This window comes from Chiloscyllium punctatum, chromosome 29, assembly GCF_047496795.1.
Source record: "Chiloscyllium punctatum isolate Juve2018m chromosome 29, sChiPun1.3, whole genome shotgun sequence".
Taxonomy (NCBI): Eukaryota; Metazoa; Chordata; class Chondrichthyes; order Orectolobiformes; family Hemiscylliidae; genus Chiloscyllium; species Chiloscyllium punctatum.
In genome coordinates this window covers 69,323,293-69,345,753 of record NC_092767.1, presented here as the reverse complement: position 1 = coordinate 69,345,753, position 22,461 = coordinate 69,323,293, and the positions used below count along the sequence as shown (strand labels likewise).

The 22,461-nt window shown below is 43.0% G+C and overlaps 1 protein-coding gene across 2 annotated transcripts in view; it reads right to left on the bottom strand.

Annotated features, from left to right (window-relative positions):
- Window positions 1-22,461, bottom strand: part of clptm1 (CLPTM1 regulator of GABA type A receptor forward trafficking) — a 64,539-nt gene that overhangs the window by 5,718 nt on the left and 36,360 nt on the right. For both annotated transcript variants that reach the window (XM_072549351.1, XM_072549352.1), the window contains exons 8-13: window positions 16,102-16,346; window positions 11,179-11,272; window positions 9,926-10,116; window positions 6,925-7,020; window positions 3,045-3,180; window positions 1,009-1,176 (exon numbers count right to left, since the gene is read on the bottom strand). In XM_072549351.1, coding sequence (XP_072405452.1) covers window positions 1,009-1,176; window positions 3,045-3,180; window positions 6,925-7,020; window positions 9,926-10,116; window positions 11,179-11,272; window positions 16,102-16,346 — 930 coding nt within the window. The remainder of the gene's footprint in view (window positions 1-1,008; window positions 1,177-3,044; window positions 3,181-6,924; window positions 7,021-9,925; window positions 10,117-11,178; window positions 11,273-16,101; window positions 16,347-22,461) is intronic.

The window sequence follows — 22,461 nt, the reverse complement described above, 5'->3', positions numbered from 1 at the left end:
GTTTCCATTGGATGTAGGTTTGCTCACCGAGCTGGAAGGTTCATTTCCAGACGTTTCGTCAATCTACTTGGTAACATCTTCAGTGGGCCTCAGGCGAAGCACTGCTGGAAATTCCTGCTTTCTATTTAAATGTTTGGCTTTCTTTGGATTGGTGATGTCATTTCCTGTGGTAAAGTCACTTCCGGTTCCTTTTCTCAGGGGGTGGTAGATGGGGTCTAACTCGATGTGTTTGTTGATTGCGTTCTGAATGGAATGCCATGCTTCTAGGAATTCTCGTGCGTGTCTCTGTTTGGCTTGTCCTAGGATAGATGTGTTGTCCCAGTCGAAGTAGCGTCCTTCCTCATCCATTTGTAAGGATACTAGAGAGAGGGTCATGTCTTTTGTGGCTAGTTGGTGTCCATGTATCCTGGTGGCTAGTTTTCTGCAGGAATTATCAGCAGTGCTTCATCTGAGGCCCACTGAAAATGTTACCTAGTAGGTGACTAAACGTCTGAAAATGAACCTTCAAGCTCAGCGAGCAAACCTACATCCAAAACTTCAACCTGAACTACAAATCTTCTCAAAACTCGCTAAGATGCTTCCATTGTTAGGAGAGACTAGGTCTCGAGGGCACAGCCTTAGAGTAAAGGGAAAGCCCTCTAGAATGGAGATAAGGAGGAACTTCTTCAGGCAGACAGTGGTGAATCTATGGAATTCATTGCCACAGGAGGCTGTGGAGGCCAGGTCATTGAGTATGTTAAGACAGAGATAGGTAGGTTCTTGATTGTCAAAGGGATCAAAGGTTACGGGGAGAAGGTGGGAGAATGGGATTGAAGAACTTATCGGCCTCAAGTGAATGACAGAGCAGACCGGATGAACCGAGTGGCCCAATTCCTGCTCCTGTGTCTCATGGTCCAACAGAAATGTCGCCAGCCAAGTTAAATACCCATCTTCATTGTCCATAACTGAGGGATGTAAAAGAGTCATCTAATCAGTGGATAAATTTATTGAAATGATGCAACCACTTACCATCTCTCAAACATCCTATTCTGTACATCATTGGCATTTTGATAACAAATGCAAAGAGATCATCAATAAAGGTATTTAGTGCTTTGTAGGTAAGCATCCTCCACGGGAGATGAGCTACTGACTTTAGCTTATAATTAATGAAAAGCTGTGGTGTCATTGTTATAAATCCTGGAAGGAGGAAACAAAATAGACACTTATAATCTTCAGACACACAACAGGCCATTCATCTCATCGTGCTCATACTGGCTCTTTGATAGAGCTAACTGACTTAGAATAAAGAAACAGCCAACTTTGTTCAGATTGATCAAACTGATCTGCAATCTAATTCCATAGTTTGGCACAAAGCCCTGAACATCGTTGAATAACAAAAATCTCTCCGACAATTCATTGGACATTAAAAGCTCTTCAAGGAAGTGGGTCCCAAACTTTGCTAATCTTCTCATTTCAACTCCGAAAGGCCTGGTATTATATTTAAAGACCAGGCAGAATTTGAATACACTGGAAATTAAAACTTCAAGGGTTGCTACAGGATTATAATTTCATAACAATTGCGTCCCTCCTTCCATGCAGCTTCCAATGTAAAAGTATTAACTTCAGGCCACTGCAATTAACAATTACCAGCACTCAATGTGCTCATCTCACACCTGCTGGATTTGAACCCAGCCTGAATAATCCGGATTTAGGACATTGAAACATTGAAAGTGGATTAGTGAAACGATGTTGTGCATGTTCAGCAAATGATCATTAATCTGGTGGATAAATCTGCATTACCTGAGCATACTAATACTTGACACTGGAGGTATATCAAGGGGAATAAATATAATCAGGAATTCAGTGATAGCCCCAGGATTATAAATCCCACGTTTGCCACTAAATTGTAATAAGTATCTATGCTAATGCGAAGAAGTGATGAATCACTTTGCACCCAAATAGTATGTTAATTGTTAACCGGTGTGTGGCACGAACATTTCCTTCTTCTCAGTTTCCACTCCAACCCCCACCCCCACCGACTTCTGTATTCAAATAGATCATTCCCCTGGACATCTGCCAGCTCCAGTGTGATGCATGCACCAAACATCTTCCTCAGCCTTCCTTTTAAAAGCTTTCGTTGGAAATATCCTCCCTGCAACATCCTAGACCATTCTTCAGTCACCTTGAACACACCCTCCTTGGACACGAGATTAGATTCGATTCTCTACAGTGTGGAAACAGGCTTTTCGGCCCAACCAGTCCACACCAACCCTCCAACGAGTAACCCACTCAGACCCATTTCCCTCTGACTAATGCACCTAACCTAACACTACGGGCAATTTAGCATGGTCAATTCACCTGACCTGCACATCTTTGGACTGTTGGAGGAAACCGGAGCACCTAGAGGAAACCCACGCAGACACGGGGAGAACGTGCAAACTCCACACTGACAAGTCGCCTGAGGCTGGAATTGAACCTGGGACCCTGGTGTGGTGAGGCAGCAGTGCTAACCACTGAGCCACGGTGCTGCCCATCACCGATGTGACCTCATCTCTCAGGATGCTGACTCAAACCAGTTTCACCATTCTGTTGTGTTGCAAGGTCATGAAGTTGACATGTTAACTGTGCTCATTAACTACCTGGACTCATTAACAGGAATTAAATAAACTGGAAGCCAGTCTTGAAAAGGACTGACTGGACCTCACCTGACCGACTCTAATCGCGTTTCTCCCGAGGAGCTTTCTGAATCAAACCTGACCTTTTTTGGGTTACGTTTGAGTCTTGTATTCAAGTCAAACAATAATCCCAGACCAGGTGAAATCAGTGACTTAGCTCTGTCAACTGTGTCCTATACTCCCCACTCCCTTCTATTGCCAAGACTCAACATTAAATCTTGCAAAGTAATCAGTTAATTGGAACATTTGTACAGGATTCAGCATTAGATTTCAATTGCAGCATCAACTCACCAGTTAAAGTCAGTAACTTGAGTTCATGGTAAACCAGAGACCCTTTTTTTGTTATAGTATTGCATTACGTAGAAAGTTTTGCAAGTGGTTTGTACTCACCGAATGTCAATAAGAAGCCATACAGCATACTCAACACCCAGGAATACCAGCTTTTGTGCTCCATATACAATAAGCTATAGACAGCATAGCAACCCAACAGTGGGAACAGAATCCAAGACAAATATTTAAAAGCCATCTGAAAAAGAACAGGTATAGATCATTAATCACCTAATAACTACTTCTAAAGCAACTAAGTGCCTCTAGATTAGCTCCGCAGGCTATTAGGGAAATAATTTGATTTGGTGAGCTCAAGGATTTATGCATTTGTACTGAATCCCAAACGACAAAAGCCTTACAAACAGGAACCCAAGAAAGCCTTTCCTATTTAAAATAAATCTCATCATTCAGATTGCATCTTTTTTTAATGAAAAAACTGTACTGCCGAACTTCCTTCTGGAAGACATCATCACGAAATATTCATGATACCAATAGAAAATTTCTGCTGCTTGTTAAAGTGAGTTCCTAATCACTTCATCGAGTGACCTCCTGGAAATAAGACTCCCCCCAATTCCATTTACAACAATAAATGGATGAGTCAAGATCAAGGAGAAGGTATAGCACACAAACAGATACGTGCCTTCACCTACTTGGCTTACGTCCCCTAAACCTATCACCATATTCTTCTTTTCCCATCTTGCTCATTTACAGACTGAACTTCCTTTGAAACAAAAACCTATTCTATTCCCTCCACTGTTCCACATTTAGAGAGCCACGCTGGCTCTCTACAGACCGACCCATTCCCTCCGCTCCATCCTCGTAGCCCTCTAAGTTTACTTCCCTCAAGTGTCCACTCAGTTTCTTTTTGAAATCATTGATCACCTTGGCTCCACCACAGACAACACGTTCCAGGGTGACTGCCATCTGCTGCATGAAATTCTTCCTCATATTTCTTTCTGTCCCCGCTCCCCACCTTCCACCTCCAAACTCACCCCCCCCCACCTCTCCCCAATAGCCCCACCTCCACGAAACCTTAAATCTAGGTCATGCACTCCTTCAACCATCAGCTAATGTGTATCTATGGGCGGCACTATAGCTCAGTGGTTAGCACTGCTGCCTCACAGCACAGGGTCCCAGGTTCGATTCCAGCCTGGAGTTTACACATTCTCCCTGTGTCTGCGTGGGTTTCCTCCGGGTGCTCCGGTTTCCTCCCACAGTCCAAAGAGGTGCAGGTTAGGTGAATTGGCCATGCTAAATTGCCCATGGTGTTAGATGCATTAGTCAGAGGGAAATGGGTCTGGGTGAGTTACTCTTTGGAGGGTTGGTATGCACTGGTTGGGCTGAAGGGCCTGTTTCCATACTGTAGGGAATCTAACCTAATCTAAACTCTGCCATAATCATTTACACCTTTGTCAGATTACGCTTTGAACAACCTCAGCTTTTCCAGCCAGACCTTGCAGCTAAAATCCTGAAACCGTTCTGGTAAGTCTCCTTTCTGCTGTTTCAAAGTTCCTCACATCCTTCTTAAAATGTGGTGACTGGAGCTGGGGCAGCACAGTGGCTCAATGGTTAACACTGCTGCCTCACAGCACCAGGACCTCTCTGGTTCGATTCCAGCTTCGGGCGACTGTCTGTGTGGACTTGCCACAATCTCCCCGCGTCTGCATAAGTGTCCTCCCACCATCCAAAGATTAGGTGGGTTGGTGATGCTAACGTGCACAGGGACATGCAGGGTTATGGGAGGTGGTCTGGGTGAGATGCTCTTTGGAGGTGGTGTGGATTCGATGGGCTGAATGGCCTGCTTCTACACTATAGGGATTCTATGAATACTCCAGTTGCAGCGTGACCAGGGTTTTATGCAGATTCAGTGTTACTTTCCTGCTAGAGATTCCAATGAATTTATTTAACCCACTGAAACAATGTAATGACAGTTTTGCATCATAGGTGGACAGGGTGCTAAAGACATTTGGTATTGCTTGCCTTTATTGCTCAGATGACTGAATATTAGAGTCGGGACATCACGTTACAGTTGCACCTGACTTTGGCGAGGCTTTTTCTGCAGTAGCAGGTACATTGCTGGTCACACTGCTGTAGGAAGGGTATTATTAAATTGGAGAGGGTTCAGAAAAGATGGACAAGGATGCTACCAGGACTGGAGGGTTTGAGTTATGACGAGAAGCTGCATAGACTGGGACTTTTTCCCCCTGGAGAGTAGGAGGTTGAGGTGCGACCTTATTGAGCTTTATAAAAACATGAGGGGCATGGCTACGATGAGTAGCAAAAGTATTTTCCATCGGGTGAGGGAGGTCAAAACTGGAGGGCATATTTTCAAGGTGACAGGAGAAAGATTTAAAAAGGGACCTGAAGGGCAATCTTTTCACACTTCTTATGTGGTTCTTATGTGGAATGGACTGACAGCGGTAGTAGCAGATGCAGGTACAATTACAATATTTAAAAGACATTTGGACAGCTACATGGATAGGAATGGTTTAGAGGGATATGGGCCAAATGCAGGCAAATGGGACCAGGTTGCTTGGCATGGATGAGTTGGACTGAAGGGTCAGTTTCTGTCCTGTATGACTATAACTTTATGATTCTATTGCAAATCGAGTCCTCTTGCAATCAGGGAATATGAAGGCGGCCTTAATGAGATACTGTGGCTGCCCTGGGGTGCAACAGAACACCAAGGTCTTTCTTTCAATCGTCGGTCACACCTGGTGCATTAGGGGCACCAGTCCCGGGATGAAATGTGAGGTCTACTTTAATGCTGCCACTCCTGACTTGTGCATCTTCCACTTGCCAGGCCACACAGCAGCACAGTAACACCATGGTGAGCTGGCACTGAAGATTTTCAACAGAAGCAAGTTGTTTGAGCCGGAGGATCTTAAAGACATGTCCCAAAAGTTCCCAGCTTACAGACAAAGCAAATTGTTCCACAATTTCAACAAGCAACAGCCTTGAGATTAAACCAATGCTCCCCCACTTAATTCACACTCTGACACAGAGTCCTTGTTGCTCTAAACCAGACTTTGCTGTGGCATTTCAAGAAAGCAGAGCTTCTTCCAGGTTGATCATCAGGCTTTCAAAATATGCTATTGAGGATACTGTCGCTTTAAGAGGCATGTTTCTCATAGAGACAGAGAGACTGCAGAACAGGTGCCTAGCAGTCTATGAGAACATAAACAACTTCAGAAGCCTTGAGTGCTTTTTTTTTAAAGAAAAGGTTGGAACAATAGAAGCATCCTGAATGGGTGTGGTCAAGATCCCATCCTCAGAACCAGGGATTTTGTTTCCAGCAGCGGTTGCTGTGTGGGTCAAGAAAAAGTGGAAGCTATTTTTCCCTCTCTTGATTACATCCAAAATCTGGGGATTCTCTACCTGGGCCGCTGGAGTTGCATGCGAGACCAAAATCTCTTTTCTGAATTTGCCTTTTTGCCAAGAGGTATGTTTATGGAATGTTACTACATTGAGACAGTTAATTAGCAATAATTACTGTATCTATTATTCTGTTAAGTTTTCCAATGAAGTTAAGTTAGTCCACGTTTTTCTATCTTTTGTTGTATTTTAATATAGTGCTCGAATAAATTGTGTTTTGTTTAATGTTGGACCCAACTGAATTGCCTCTGGAACACATTTACATTTAAAATAAGACAAAATGTGGGTCCAGGCTACGTTCTTAATATATTTGAGGGGTTTTGGGTCTGGTCCATAACAGGGCAGAGTTAGGAACAAGTAGCCAAAAATATAATGTAAATAGTTTTATTTCACAATGAAGGTTTGCTCGCTGAGCTGAAAGGTACAGCAAGCAAACCTAAACCCAGAACCTCAACCTGAGCTACAAATCTTCTCAAAAACCCGCTAGTCTTATTTCACTCTGGAATTTTGTACATTTCAAAATATATTCTGTAGTCTTATGCAATAATAAACACAGCTTCATACTCACATCATCATAGTTCTTAGTTGAGGACTGTACATATGTTGATTTGTCTTTTAATGTCAAGCGAGGGAATATCCCAGCCACTTTATTATCCCGGTCAATCTGTAACAAAATTGATCATATTACCTACGATAACTTTGAAAATATATCAGTCTAAAAGAGAAAAGCTAGGTATTCTAAGAACTTTGCCCAGACTATCCCCATTCTCTGTTCGTTCCTTTTGAAGGGTGAAGCATTATAAATTTAATCTCCCTCAAAAAGCTGGTACAGGCATAATGGGCTGACCAATGAAGGAAAGCATACCAAACACCTCCTTCACTATCCTGTCTACCTGCGACTCCACTTTTAAGGGGCTATGAACCTGCACTCCAAGGTCTCTTTGTTCAGCAACACTCCCTAGGACCTTACCATTAAGTGTAGAAGTCCTGCTAAGATTTGCTTTCCCAAAATGCAGCACCTTGCATTTATCTCAATTCCACATCGTAATATCCCACGAACAAATTGTACACACGAAATAAGCAGCCATTCAGTAACCACAGTACTAAATGCAGGAGATTAGAACTAGGGAATACAGTTTGATAAATCGGTGGTCTCCCATTTAAGTCAAAGACGAGGAGTATTTTGAGTGTTATGTGCCTTTGCATCTTTCTTATGGAGTCAGGTCAGGGTTATTGAATACTCTTAAGGTCGAGGTGGACAGATTCTTGACTGACAAGAGGGTTATTGGTTCTCAGGAGTACATTGTAAAGTGAGGTTCAGGCCATAATCAGAGCTTGATGATCTCTGAATGGCAGAGCAAATGGCTTACTCCTGCTCTTAGCTTGTACATTACAATCTGGTCTCTCTGCAATCAGAAGAGAGCTCTAACATCAGGGATGGTTCTCTGGTTCTTTCATTTCTAAAAGAAATACCTTCTTTTGTTCCTTTAGTTCAATGCAAATTAGACAGGGCAATAATAGGAAAATAACAGCTTATTTTCTTAGAGTTCAAAAATGTCATTGCATGTTTTGTGATTTGTTGAGAAATAAGATGTATTGGTCATTTGTAAACAAAAATCCTCTGGGCGGTATAACTATACACTTCCCTTAGCTTTCAGAAACAACAGTTACCAGGCGAAAAAGACCAACTTTATGTGAAACTAAACCAGAAATTGCTGGGAAGGCTCAGCAGGTCTGGCAGCATCCGTGGAGAGAGATCAGCTTTAAAGTTTCGGGTTCAATGACCCTTCCTCACAACAGAGGCTCTGCGTCATACAGATGTACAGCACAGAAACAGATTCTTTGCTCCAACTCGTCCATACCGACCAGCTATCCCCAACCCAATCTAGTCCCACTAGCCAGCACCTGGCCCATATCTCTGTAAACCCTTCCTAATCATATACCAGATGTGTTTTTAAATGTTGCAACTGTACTGACCTCCATCACTGGCAGCTCATTCCACAGACATACCACACTCTGAAGTGGAAAAGTTGCTCCGTAGGTACCTTTATATCTTTCCCCTCTCACCAGAAACCTATGTTCTCTAGTTCTGGACTCCCACACCCCAGGGAAAAGACCTTGTGTCTATTTACTCTATCCATGCCCCTCATGATTTTGTAAATCTCTATAAGGTCACCCCTCAGCCTCTGACGCTCCAGGGAAAACAGCCCCAGCCTGTTCAGCCTCTCCCTGTAGCTCAAACTCTCCAACCCTGGCAACATCCTTGTTAAATCTTTTCTAAACCTTTCAAGTTTCACAACATCTTTCCGATAGGAAGGAGACCAGAATTGCACGCAATATTCCAACAGTGGCCTAACCAATGTCCTGTACAGCCGCAACATGACCTCCCAATTCCTGTACTCAATACTCTGACCAATAAAGGAAAGCATACCAAACACCACCTTCACTATCCTGCGACTCCACTTTTAAGGGGCTATGAACCTGCACTCCAAGGTCTCTTTGTTCAGCAACACTCCCTAGGACCTTACCATTAAGTGTAGAAGTCCTGCTAAGATTTGCTTTCCCAAAATGCAGCACCTTGAATTTATCTAAATTAAACTCCATCTGCTACTCCTCAGCCCACTGGCCCATCTGAGCAAGATCCCGTTGCAATCAGAGGTAACCTTCTTCACTGTTCACTACACCACTTTGGTGTCATCAGCAAACTTACTAACTGTGCCTCTTATGCTCACATCCAAATCATTTATACAAAACACAAAACATAGTGCACCTAGCACCGATCCTTGTGGCACTCCACTGGTCACAAGCCTCCAGTCTGAAAAAAAAACCCTCCCCCACCATTCTCTGTCATCTACCTTTGAGCCAGTTCTGTATCCAAATGGCTAGTTCTCCCTGTACTCCATGTGATCTAACCTTGCTAACCAGTCTCCAATGGGGAACCTTGTCGAACACCTTACATATTTGCTTACCACCACGCTGGGTATATCCATTGCACGATAAAACAATACTAGAGTTTTGATTTAATTATTACAATCAATCTCAATCAATTAGTCTACTCCAGACCCAGACACAAGATGAAGAGAACTTCTTAACAAGTTTGGAAACCACAGGTTCAAAGTTATGTGCTCCAGCCAAGCATGTGACATTCAATACTACATAATGTCTTCAATACATTATGGATTCAAAATGGTATTTACCAAACAAAATAAACTATCTCAAATGCATTTGAATGAATCAATACCAACTGCTTCTACAGTTTCTCTAGGGAGCGTCATCCAATGACTGGCCACTTGCTTTCACTGTAATGTTATTCTTTCTTTGTGGGCATTGCTGGCTGGGCTATCATTCATTGCCCACCCCTGGTTGCCCTTGAGAAGGTGATAGTGAGCTGCCTTCTTGAACACTGCAGTCCACCTGCTGTGAGATGATCCACAATACCCTTGGGGAGGGAATTCCAGCTTTTTGACCCAGCGACAGTGATAGAACGATATATTCCCCAAGTCAAGATGGTGAGTTATTTCCGCAAAGCACTGTACAAGCTTTCGTACAGTAGAAGAGAATGTTCTTACCCGCACATCCATGACTTTGGTGATCTTCCAAAGATCGATCAAGAGGCCAATAAATACGCTGACCTGAACCACGAAGTTGGTTTCATTGTCCAGTATGTACAGCAACACGACACCAGACTGGAAGACACCAAAAATCACGGAGCGTACAGAGAGCCCCTCCAGGGACTGACGGCTGTTCCAGAACTGAATGTCTGTAAAAATTAGTCACACTGATCAACTGACATCGAATATTCAGTACGAAAACAGGTCAGCTTGGGACAAATGTTCTATGGTGGTATTTATAAATCCACACAAAGTTCCACCTGCCTTCCCAATGCCCAGTTTGTATACACTCCCATTCCTTTCTCCCTCATGTACTCATCTAGCTTTCCCTAACGCAACGTACGCTGTTTTCCTCAACTACTCCATGTGACAGCAAGCTTTACTTTCTCTGGATAAAGAAGCTTCTCCTGAATACTCGACTGGATATCTTGGTAACCATCCCAAACGTGGAAACATCTGCTTGACAGTCAACACTTCAGAACTCTTTAAAGACAACTTTAAGTCACCAACCAAACTTCTTTTCCTGTTCAGTCTTTCCTGATAGGTCAAATTAATCTGTGTACACCTTGGAGCTTTCTGACAACAATCCTTTTAAAATGATGAGGTGGACTGGGGTGGACAAGCTCAGAAATCACACAACACCAGGTTATGGTCTAAATGTTTATTTGAAATCACAAGCTTTCGGAGCACTGCTCCTTTGTCAGCTGTAGTGACTTCACCTGACGAAGGAACAGTGCTCCGAAAGCTTGTGATTTCAAACAAACCTGTTGGACTATAACCTGGTGTTATGTGACTTCTGACTTTAAAATAACAAAACAACATCACAGTCGAAGCATAGCTTGGAACCGCAGCTTTATCAGAAGTTTCCAACTTTCATGATTTCTTCGCTACTCCTATTCTATCCACTGATCAGGTGATCTCAAGTCCAGGAAGATTAAACATTGATCTTTGCTCTCTATTGATGAGTTTCTGTTGGGGTGGAGATGGAGACACTCCATGTTTCACAATAATCAGAATACTGACCCTGTAATGACCAACTGAGGAGGTTTGTCCACAAATATAAATAAAGTGCCATGAAAGGTGAACATTTCAGATCATTGTTATACTGGGTGTACTGGAAAGGACCTAGTTGTCTGACTGACTCTCATACAGTGGACAAGAAGGTTGTGCAGTACGAGGAAATAAACAAGCACTTTGCAGTTATGTCTCACCATTTTTGAAAGCGAGGAATTCAAACACACTGTGCACAATTGACACAATAATAGTTACTGCTAGGAGATACGGATTGGTTTCCAACAAAGCAACCTGTCGGAAAGGAAAAGAAGAAAAACAATGGGTAGTCATATTGACAATACAGACAGCTATTTTGTAGTAAATTGTAAAGAATAATTAAGCCCAGAACACTTACCTGGTTCTCCATCCGTTTCATGTACAACCACTTATTGGATTTTCATTTTTTTTATTGCAACGTGGACAATAATTAGCGAAATTGGATTTGTCCTGCTGATTTTGGACAGGACAAATCCCTGGGCAATTTCCCACACTGCCAAGTAAATGCCAGAGTGTGGGTGTTTTGGGATAGTTTTGCCAGAGACATTGCCAGCTCTGGAGCACAAGTCTTTAGTACTACCATCAGGATTTTGTCAGAATCATAGTCTTTGTAATAGTCAGTGTCTTTAGCTTCTTAAAATCATTTGGATTGAACTGGTTTTGCAGAAAATTAGCATCTGTGATGCTGGAGAACTAAGGAGGAAGCCAAGATAGATCAGTCACTTCTGACTGAAGGTCGCTGCCAATAGCTTTTGTTTTGCACTGATGTTTTGAACAGATCCAGTGATCGTGAAGTCATTTAGCTTGGCTTTCCACAGGCTGGATCAGATTTGAATTTATCCCACTGAGTGTGGTGGTTGTGCCACCTAATATAATTGATGGGTAACCTCAGTGTGAAGATGGAGCTTTGACTCCACAAACACTGTGTGGTGGTCACTCCTATTAATATTGTCTGGTAGACAAGGTCTGGTTGGCTTGTCACTCGATGTGTCCCTCACCATCTCTCAAGCTCAACACGGCAAGGTATATCTTCAAGGACATGGCCAGCTTAACCTCAAATCAGTAGTGGTGCTACCAAGATACTCTTGTAGACAGACAATGAGGCCCTCCATTGACAGCATTATATGTAGCACTGTCATCTTCAGTTTGTCCTCCAAATGGTACTTAATACAGAACTGATTCATCAGCAGAGGGAGGGTGGTATCGACAGGAGGTGCCCTTTCCAGTTTTTGACCTGATGCCATGAGACAATGCAGTAGTTTGGTATAACCGAGTGTTTTACTTGGCCACTTCAGAGGGACCTTAAGAGTCAGCCGCACTGTAGATGGCCTGGTGTCACATGGAGCCTGGACTAGGTAATGACAGGTGTCCTGACAGAAGTAGTGAACAAGACGGGGATTTTATGACAATCAATGATAGCTTTGTGGTCGCCATTACGGAGGTTGGCTCTAATCCCAGAAATTTTTAAAAAATCAATTAACTGAATTTATCAAGTAAGTTTAAATTTCAGGAGCTGCCACAGTGGGACATGAAGTCCACAGCCCCAGAGAATTAGTCTTCACATCTGGATTACTGGCTTACTACCATTGCAAGTCTGCCCTTGCAAGTTCCACATTCGGCGTTTCACTGAATTCCCAATTGGATTTCTTAATGACTATTTTATTAATGGCCTCTCCCACATATGGAAACATCAGACCTTTTTCCTTCTTCAAACCCTCTAGAATTTTAAGAGCCAATTCGGTCAACTCTCAGCTTCCATTTCCTTACCCCGGCCAGGAGAAAGGAGTCACAGCCTGACTAAATCAAGAAAGCAGAAAATATTTGGGCCCAATCGCTAAAATCATTGAATGGTTTCAAAAAAAAACTACAAATGGAAACATAACCGTGACAAAAAGTCAAGAGCCACTAAGCAAATCCTGATCTTCTTTTCACACCGTGAAACAAACTGGCAAAATGCATTAAATCCTGCCTGCTTTATGGTTAATTTCACTGACAGGCAGATACTAAAGAATGACATAACAGTGAAGGAGGCTGTTCAGCTCACTGTAGCCACATTAGTTAGCCCACCAGTCTCACTCCCTCTGTGTCTTTTCTCTAAAATTTCTTCACCGTTGCACAGTTGTGACAAAAACATCCGTCACTATTTTGCCGCCATTGCTAAATTGGTCATCAGGGGAAGCGAACGTTCAAGTAGCTGGCGATCTGTTGGAATGCTGTAAACTTATAGGAGCTCACAAGACTCCCAATCTCTCAAACCTTTGCAATGGAGTTAACAAAGAAAATTAAGGTCGGATGATGCAAGTCAATATTGAAGGGAGAACATTGGAAAGCATTTCTCAAAATATTTAACTGTCACCGTAGCAACCAAGATATCAAATACTATTCCCACATCAATTTCAGTATTTGCATAGCTGGGGTAACCGAGCCGCAGTCAATTTATGGTTTCCATTGAGATGGAACGATAATTCCATTGGGCCGGCACAGTGGCTCAGTGGTTAGCACTGTTGCCTCAGTACCAGGAACCTGGGTTCAATTCCACTCTCGGGCGACTGTCTGTGTGGAGTTTGCACATTCTCCCTATGTCTGCATGGGTTTCCTCCGGGTACTCCGGTTTCCTCCCACAGTCCAAAGATGTGCAGGTCAGGTGAACTGGCAAAGCTAATTTGCCCATACTGCTAGGTGCATTAGTCAGAGGGAAATGGGTCTGGGTGGATTACACTTCAGAGGGTCAGTGTGGATTTATTGGGCCTGTTTCCACACTGTAGGGAATCTAATCTAATAATTCCTTCTGGTCTGTTTTCATTTTAAAGTAACTGAGGAAACTAGTTCATTTGTATTCAATACTGTACAGGTTCTGAGTGAACTGGCATCAGAGCTGTGAGCCCCTGCAATTAGCATCCCGACTTAGTGAAGAGTTCAATGTATAAAATTCTGAATGGAGCCCATAGTCCCTTGCTGCAAGACTCTGCTATTGGCAGAGCTCCAAAATAGCAGGTCTCCGCAGACAGGAAAAGTAATAGCATTTAAAATATTCTCAGGAGGGAGAAGCTTTTTATCGAGCTAGATTTTAGCAGGATGGTGAATCAAGCGAAAGGTTTCTTCACTCCCTCATGAAAGCACTGGTTTATACTGCAGTACAGGTATGCAGTGGGCATTCTGCATCTGCAAGACCACAATGAAAAAGGTATTTAGGTAATTCATTTGGAATGAGGAGGGAGGAGATTTAACACTGACTCAGTTCGGTACTCACACCAGAACCACAAGATCATTTGTTAAGCTCAGTAGATATTGATTTCAAGTGAAGTTTCTGCAATGATTGCACGCTGCTCTTCAACAGCACTCACCAAATGATCCGCACCAAGACTGAGGATCATATCTCTGTCTATTACAGGAGATCCACTAAATAATGCATTCGTTAAAGTAGTGAGGAATTACTGTGCTGGATTTCAAACAGTAACCAATTAAATCGGTAAGTGATTGGGTAATAGGAGAGCGTAGGAGTGAAAGGAACATTCTTCAATTGGTACAAGGTGACTCCTCAGGAATCGGTCTTGACATCTGAATGTTTCACCATATTAATAACTTGACTAAAAGAAGAGAGAGTGGGATATCCAAGTTTGCAAAACACACAAAATAAGGAGGCATAGGAGGAGGAAAATTAGAGCGTTAAGCGAGCAGGGTCACAAAGTGAGGAAACCTGAAGCCACCCACTTTGTATCCAAGAAAGTCAGATTTGTTTTCTCACTGATTGAAACCAGTGACCTTGGAATATGTTCATCAGATGTGCTTGTCACTGGCAAGGGGCGTTATTTGTTGCCCATCCCCAATTGCTTTTGAGCTGAGTGGCTTACTAGAGCCATTTCAGAGGGCAGTTAAGAGTCAACCACATTGCTGTTGGTCTGGAGTCACGTCTGGACAGTGCAAGGACGGATTTCCTTTCCTGAAAAGCCATTAGTGAACAAGAGGGGCATTTGTGACAATTGATGTTAATTACTGAGAGTGGCTTTCAATTTGAAATTTACTTATTAGTTGAAGTTCCACCAGCTCCCATCATCTTAGCCATGGAATTACAGTATTAGCCTGGACCTCCGAATTACTACCTCAGACATAATACTACGACACCATCTTCACTGCTTCACAGATTCACTATAGTTAAATGGTTGGATTATGAGAATTGGTTCTGTAAGCCTTGAAGGTATACCCTAGAGTTTAGAAGATTGAGGTGCTTTACGTTATGCAGGATCTTTATAGGGCAGACAGAGGGAAATTTCTTCCAGGGAGAAGGTCTGGAGAAATCAAAAACAAGAGGTCACAATCTTAAATTACAGCTAGGCCAGGTAGGCATGAAATCAGGTTACCCTTCCTCCTCCACACTAAAGGCAGTAAAAATCTCCCCTCCAAAAAGCTGGGAATGTTTTTCCTTTGTTCCTTCATCAGATTCTGGTGTGGCTGGCGACACCAGTGTTTGCTGCCCGTCCTGCACTGCCCTTGAACTGAGTGGCCTCCTCAATCATTTCAGAGGGCAGTCAAGAGTCAACCACCATTATTGTGTGTCTGGAGTCACGCGTAGGCCAGACTGGATGAGGGCAGCTAATTCCTTTTCCTACAGGATGCCAGCAAACCAGTTCGGTTTTTACAACAATTGTGGCCACTGTTAGAGACTAACTTTACACTCCAAATGTATTAATTGAATTTACATTCAGCCAGTTATCATGGGGGGATCTGAACCATGCCCCCAAGAGTATTAGCCTGGATCTCAGGATTACTTACTCACTACATCATCGCCTGTCCCAAAGGATGCTGAAACTTTCAAGATGAGGATTAAGAGGCATCTGGCAGTTTGAGGGTATTTGGGGATATGGAGAAAGGGAGGATAAATGGACACTGTGGTACAAATTAACTGGAATCTCATAGAACAGTGGCACAAGTTGTAACAGGTTGAATGGTCTATTTATGCTGTGACATTGCTCTGTGTCTACTGAGCTTTTCAGGAAACTATAAGCAGTGCTCTATGCCTATGACAACCGGGCTGACCAACAGAATCAAGAACGTTACTTGTACTGGATACTAAAAGGATAACTAACCTTAACGGAATCCTGCTCCTCATCTGGTTGGTCATACAAATCCTCCCCCCAGAAATTCCACGGGGATTTGGTACTCTGCGCCGCGTATAGCTGCCATTTCCACAGCGACAACGGGCAGTAAGTCATACGCAAAGGGAGTTTCTCCAGGGAGGCATTGATGGGGAAGTAGTCCTTCTGTAGATTCCAGTAATCATTGAAATAAATGATTGGATAATAGTCACCGCTGACTGGATCAAACTTCACATCTGTTGGAAAATCCAAACAGGACCCAAATGCAATGTCACTCAACTTGACAACTTATAGGTATTCCATGACTCTACTTGTATATCACATAAGAAAGATTTAATTTGTAGCTGAACAACACTGGAGAATCTAGGTATAGCTTTTTGTGATGACCACGAGGGGCAATCTTGGCTAGAAATTCCACTCAATTGGGTGGCTCAGTGGTTAGCACTGCTGCCTCATAGCACCGGAAACAGAGGCTTGATTCCACCCTCCAAAAGCTTGAGATTTGAAATAAGCCTGTTGGACTATAACTTGGTGTCGTGTGACTGTGTGTGGAGTTTACACATTCTCTCTGCGTCTGCATGGATTTCCAGTTTCCTTCCACAGTCCAAAGTTGTGCAGACTAATGGATTGCCCACATAAAATTACCCTGTCGTGACCAGGGATGTGCAGGCTAGGTGGGTTAGCCATGGGTAATGCATGATTGTGAGGACAGGGTAGGGAACGAATCTGGGTGGGAAGCCCTTCAGAGGATCAGTGTGGATTTGATGGGCCGTATTGCTTGCATCCGCACTGCAGGGATTCTATGATTCAAACATATGAAAAGCAAGACCACCATTTGTATGGCACATCTCATGAGCAACTTATGTCTCAGAGATTTTACAGCCAGTTAAGTACGTTTTGAAGTGTAATCAGAACTGTAAAGCAGGAAACAGTCACTAATTTTGCACATAGCAAACTGGGGCAAACTAGAATGCAAGCATAATCAGATAATCGGTTTATGTGACACTGAGGGATGAACAGTGGCCTGGACACCAGGGATAAATCCCTTACCCTTCATAATAAGGATCGTTTTTATGTGCAAGAGCAAGTAAATTGGCCTAGGTTTAATGTTTCATCCAAAAGATGGCACCTTCAACATTGCAGCACACCCTCAGTACTGAACAAACAAAACAGGTATAAAGGAGAGGAGTTATCAAGACAATGTTGAATTTGAATTCCTTTCAAGTAATGGCGCATATACATGTAAAAAGTGCTTATATAAGAAAAAAAGTGAAACTACTGATTCAAAATCAAACCAGCGTTTTTCTCTAACACAAAGAATGCTGGCGAAATCAGCAGGGGTCTGGCAGCACCATGGAGAGAGAAACAGACATATTGCTACAAACTTGGTATGACACGTCTTCAGAACTGACTAAGGGTGACAGACTCAGATGTACAGACTAGAAACAGACCATTGGTCCAACTCATCCATGCTGACCAGATATCCTAAATTAATCTAGCCCCATTTGCCAGCACTTGGTCCATATCCCTCTAAGCCCCTTATATCCATGATGTGGAGGTACTGAGGTGGACAAAGTCAGAAGTCACATGACACCAGGTTATAGTCCTACAGGCTCATTTCAAATCACAAGCTTTTCGAGCGCTGCTCCTTCGGACTTCACCTGATGAAGGAACAGCGCTCCAAAAGCTTGTGATTACAAATAAACCTGTTGGACTATAACCTGGTGTTGTGTGACTTCTGACCCTTCCTATCCATATACCTATTCAAATGCTTTTTAAGTGTTGTAATTGTACCAGCCTCCACCACTTCCTCTGGCAGCTCATTCCATACACACACCACCCTCTGCATGAAAAAGTTAGCCCTTAGGACCCTTTTATTTCTTTCTCCTCTCACCCTAACCACATGTCCTCTAGTTTTAGGTTCCCTCACCCTGGAAAAAAGCCTTTATAAAATGAGGAGGGGCATGAATAACAAACTACTCTAAGGTTCCCCCCTCAGCCTCCAACGCTCCGGGGAAAATAGCCCCAGCCTATTCAGCCTCTCCTTATAGCTTCAACCCCGGTCATACAGAGTTGAAATGTTGATTCTATTTCCCTGTCCACAGATGCTACCAGACCTGCTGTGGTTCTGCAGCATTCTCTGATAATTTCAGATTTCCAGCATCTGGTAAAGCTTTCAGTTCAGCATTTAACTCTGTGCCGTTTCTTTAATTACACTCTCTAATGATTACCACCCAGTACTTTGGAACTTGTCACAGGGATGGGCAGTCATGTGTCACCTTGCCTCATGCAGTCAAACCTTTGCCCTTTACTCAGAAGGTTCGGGGTGCTCCCAGCAAATTCTTGGACCTGAATACACAGTTTAAGCTGGCCCCACGGAAATGCCAAGTCATCCAAGTAGCTTTGCAAGGACAAGACGTTAGAACTAAAGCCTCGTCTGAGAGTTCAGCAAGCTATAAACAAACATCACTGCAAATGTGAAAAGCAGGCGGCTCCTTATATCCTAGTCAACATTTCTTCCTCAACATCATGTTAAGGCAGTCATCCATTTCATATCCAACTCTTAGGATTAAACGACATACATCAAAACAGCGTCTGCATTACTAAAGTAATTCATTGGCTATAAAGCTCTTTGGAACATGATAAGAAGGTGATAAGGTACTATATAAATATAAGTTTGACCACACTCATCCCGTAATATTTGTGCTTAAGACAAACTGCAGCTTTTTTTTTCTGGGCAAAATATGGGGAAAGGATCAATAATGACATTGCAATGGGAAATGACCACATCATTCACAACAGACTGACCAAAATCAGTCACTGTGGCATGTGCTCAATCTCACACATAAATATATGAATTAGGAGCAGAAGGCCATTCAGCCTGCTCCACCGTTCAACAACTCCACAGTCCTACCTAACCCGATAAACTCCTACCTCCTTGTTTAACATTTGTGCCTTAAAAATATTCAAAGACTTCCACCGCCCTTTCTAGAAGAGAGTTCCAAAGACACTCAGCTTTCAAAAATATTTCAACTCATCACCATTTTAAATGGGTGACCATGATTTTTAAACACTGACTCCTGGTTCTAGATTGTCTCATGAGAGGAACATCCTCTCCTCACCCACCCTATTAAGAACCCTCGATCTTATTTATTCCAATTAAGTTACTTCTTTCACTTCTGAACTCCAGCTGATACAAACATAAGACAACATGCTCATTCTGGCAACCGGCCTGGCAACTATTTCCAACACACTGAAACCCTTCCTTAAATAAGGTGACAAATACAATGGGTTCTTACACACTAAATTATAAAAGGATACAGCACAGGGGTGTCATCAAGTCCATCGCACCTGTAGATGCTCTCTGCAAGAGCAATCCAATTTCGTTCCAGTTCAAATACCCATTGCTCACTACCCTGCAAATTTACTCCTTCAAGTCTTAAGCCAATTTGCTTTTAAAAATTAAGCTTCTTTCCACTAGTCTTTCCAGCAGTGCATTCCAGGTCCGCTGTAAAATCAAAAGGTCTGCCTTTGATCAACGTCCTCTGGTTTATATCTGCCAATAAGAATATCTTTCCCTTCTTAGTCTGTCAAAACCCCTTTATGAGACTGAAGGCCTCAGTAGGCGAGTACCTTTCAACCAGACGTACCAGGTTCAAGTCCCATTTCAGGACTGGTTGGTCAGGGAAGTAGCGCTCATCAGCAGCTTAACAATCAGCCTACTATTCCTTCCAGTACTTTCACCATTTCTCAAAAGGAGGAAAAGTACTGAGAAATATGAAATAACTAATCGATGGTCAACATCTTTTTTTTCCCTAAATCTTTATGCCAATTTAGAACAAATATTTGTGCTTATGAAAATGCCCCTCAAATTGAAAATTAGCTTTAGATGGCTCCTGCCTCATGAGTCAGAGTTTGCTGTTGTGTTGGGGCTATCAAGACAATACTTGAATGTATTTTTCATCTAAGCCTCAAAGCTTGACTACTATTCTCTGGCCAGAGTCCAAAAGACCATTTTCAGTCATGCAGAGGCAATCAATGGTTGTTTGAGCAGTACTGCAGTTTATGTGACCAGCGACCATAATCAATATAACTGTATGACCAATCAATATTAGAAATAGAGGGTAGTACAAAATAGGAGGGACTAATTTTTTGCCCTATCTGGGGGTGAAGGGAATAGTCCCTAAAAGCATTGTCTTCGTACGTTAGTATGTACGTTCTGTACGAACACAAATTAAAAACAATCTTGGCTCTGACTAAAATGTACAATAACATCAAAACAAATGCTAGTCTCTTGCATACAATCCCGCAGTGTTCCTCAAATCAATAATGTGTCCCCATTGTTGTCTCCTGAAGGCACTGAATTATCAAACAGATGCTACTGTGCTAGCAAGTGTCAGCAGAATTTGCAGCCAACACCTCCCACTGTAGCTGAAGGTTCTTTGGGCATTTTCCCCGACAGAGAAGTGGTTCCAGATGCACAACGCTGAGCTTTAATTTCACAAGAAGCTGAAGTTTGCCAAGAGGAAGCTTACTTTCCTGAGCTGGACTGTATGTCACAAGGAAAATAAGTGGGAATTAATAATGCACAATGACCAACAGGCTCAAATCATTGGGCAGGCTTCTTTATTTGGAGAAAGACTGTGCACCTTGCTGTTGGACAATGGGGTCTGTGCGAGGGTTTAAAAAGGCAGAAGACAGACTCCAGTGCTTAGGTATCAGCAGAGGTCTAAGTCGGAGGCTGGCAAAGAGGGATAAAGCCAGTGACAGCACAACGTTCACAATGGGGCCTTAAAATAAATAGCAACTTTCGCCCAATGGACTCTCACCTGACCCAGAGACTGCAGCTGAACTTTCGTGGTCAGGCCCTAACTGGGGATGATGGGAATAGTCCCTAGAAGTCAGTGCAGGGGAGGAAGGGAAGCTTCAGACTTTAAGTGGGGAAAAATGTCCAGACTATGTCGGAGTTGGGTGAACAGCACAAGTTAGCCTTTTAACTCAGACGACCTAGAGTGGCTTAGCAACTCCTCATCTTGATTTTTGAACAGTGAGTGAACAGAAATGATAACTGAGTAGGTCCCACCAATCTCAGTGCTTTGTACATTTTAGTCACCAGGAAATAAAGTAGCTCATAGTTAAAATAAAACTTTGTCTCGTCCAGAGAGATTGAAGCCATGCACATGCTGAGGACGAAAAAAAACGCAATACAGATCATGAAGTTTTAATCTTACAATTCTGGGACCAGCCACTGGATACATAGGTATAGCAAGTTAATCCCCTATTTAGTGATCAAGGGACCAATCAGCAACATGAAACCAGAAAAGGAGTCACAGAACACTGATGTGGTTGACTTATCCTTCTTTATCCATGGAACACTAAGTGCATGGAAATGGAGGGGACTGATGATTACGAGTGGGAGCACAAGTTTATATTTTAACAACTCAGGAAATGACACTAGTCTGGGTGGTAGTGGGTGCTGTGAGGAGGATGCTAAGAGGCTGCAGGGTGACTTGGCCTGACTGGTTGAGTTGGCAAATACTCGGCAAATGCGATGCGATGTGGATAAATGTGAGGTAATCCACTTTGGTCGAGAAAACAGGAAGGCAGATTACTATCCGAATGGTGGTGGTTTAGGAAAAGGTGAGGTGTGAGGAGTCCTGGGTGTCATGGTGAAACAGTCGGCTGATGGTTGGCATGCAGTCGCAGCAGGTGGTGGGGAAAGTTAATGACAGAATGGCCTTCATAGCGAGAGGATTTGAGTATCAGAGGGAGGATGTTTTGCTACAGTTACACAGGGCCTTGGAGAGGCCACATTTTGAGTACTGTGTGCAACTTTGGTCTCCTAGTCTGAGGAAGGACATGTTTACGAATGAGGGAGTTCAGTGATGGTTCGCCAGACTGATTCCTAGGATAGCAGGACTGACATATGAAGGAAGACTGGATTGGTGGGGCATGTACGTACCAGAATTGAGAAGAATGAGGTGGGACCTCGTAGAAACATGTAAAAGTCTGACTGGGACTGGATAGGCTAAATGCAGGAAGAATAGACCCAATGTTGGGGAAGAAGTGTAGAACTCGGGGTCAAGGTCTCAGAATAAGGGGTAAGCCATTCAAGACTGAGATGAGGAACAATTTCTTCACTCAGAGTTGTGAACCTGTGGAATTCTCTACCATACAAAGTTGTTGGAGCCAGTTCATCAGGAATATTCAAGAGGGAGCTAGACGTGGTACTTGCGGCTAAAAAGATCAAGGGGTATGAGGAGAGCGCGGGTGGCGGATACTGAAGTTGCATGATCAGCCACGATCCTGTTGAATGGTGGTATAGGCTCGAAGGGTCGAAAAGCCTACTCC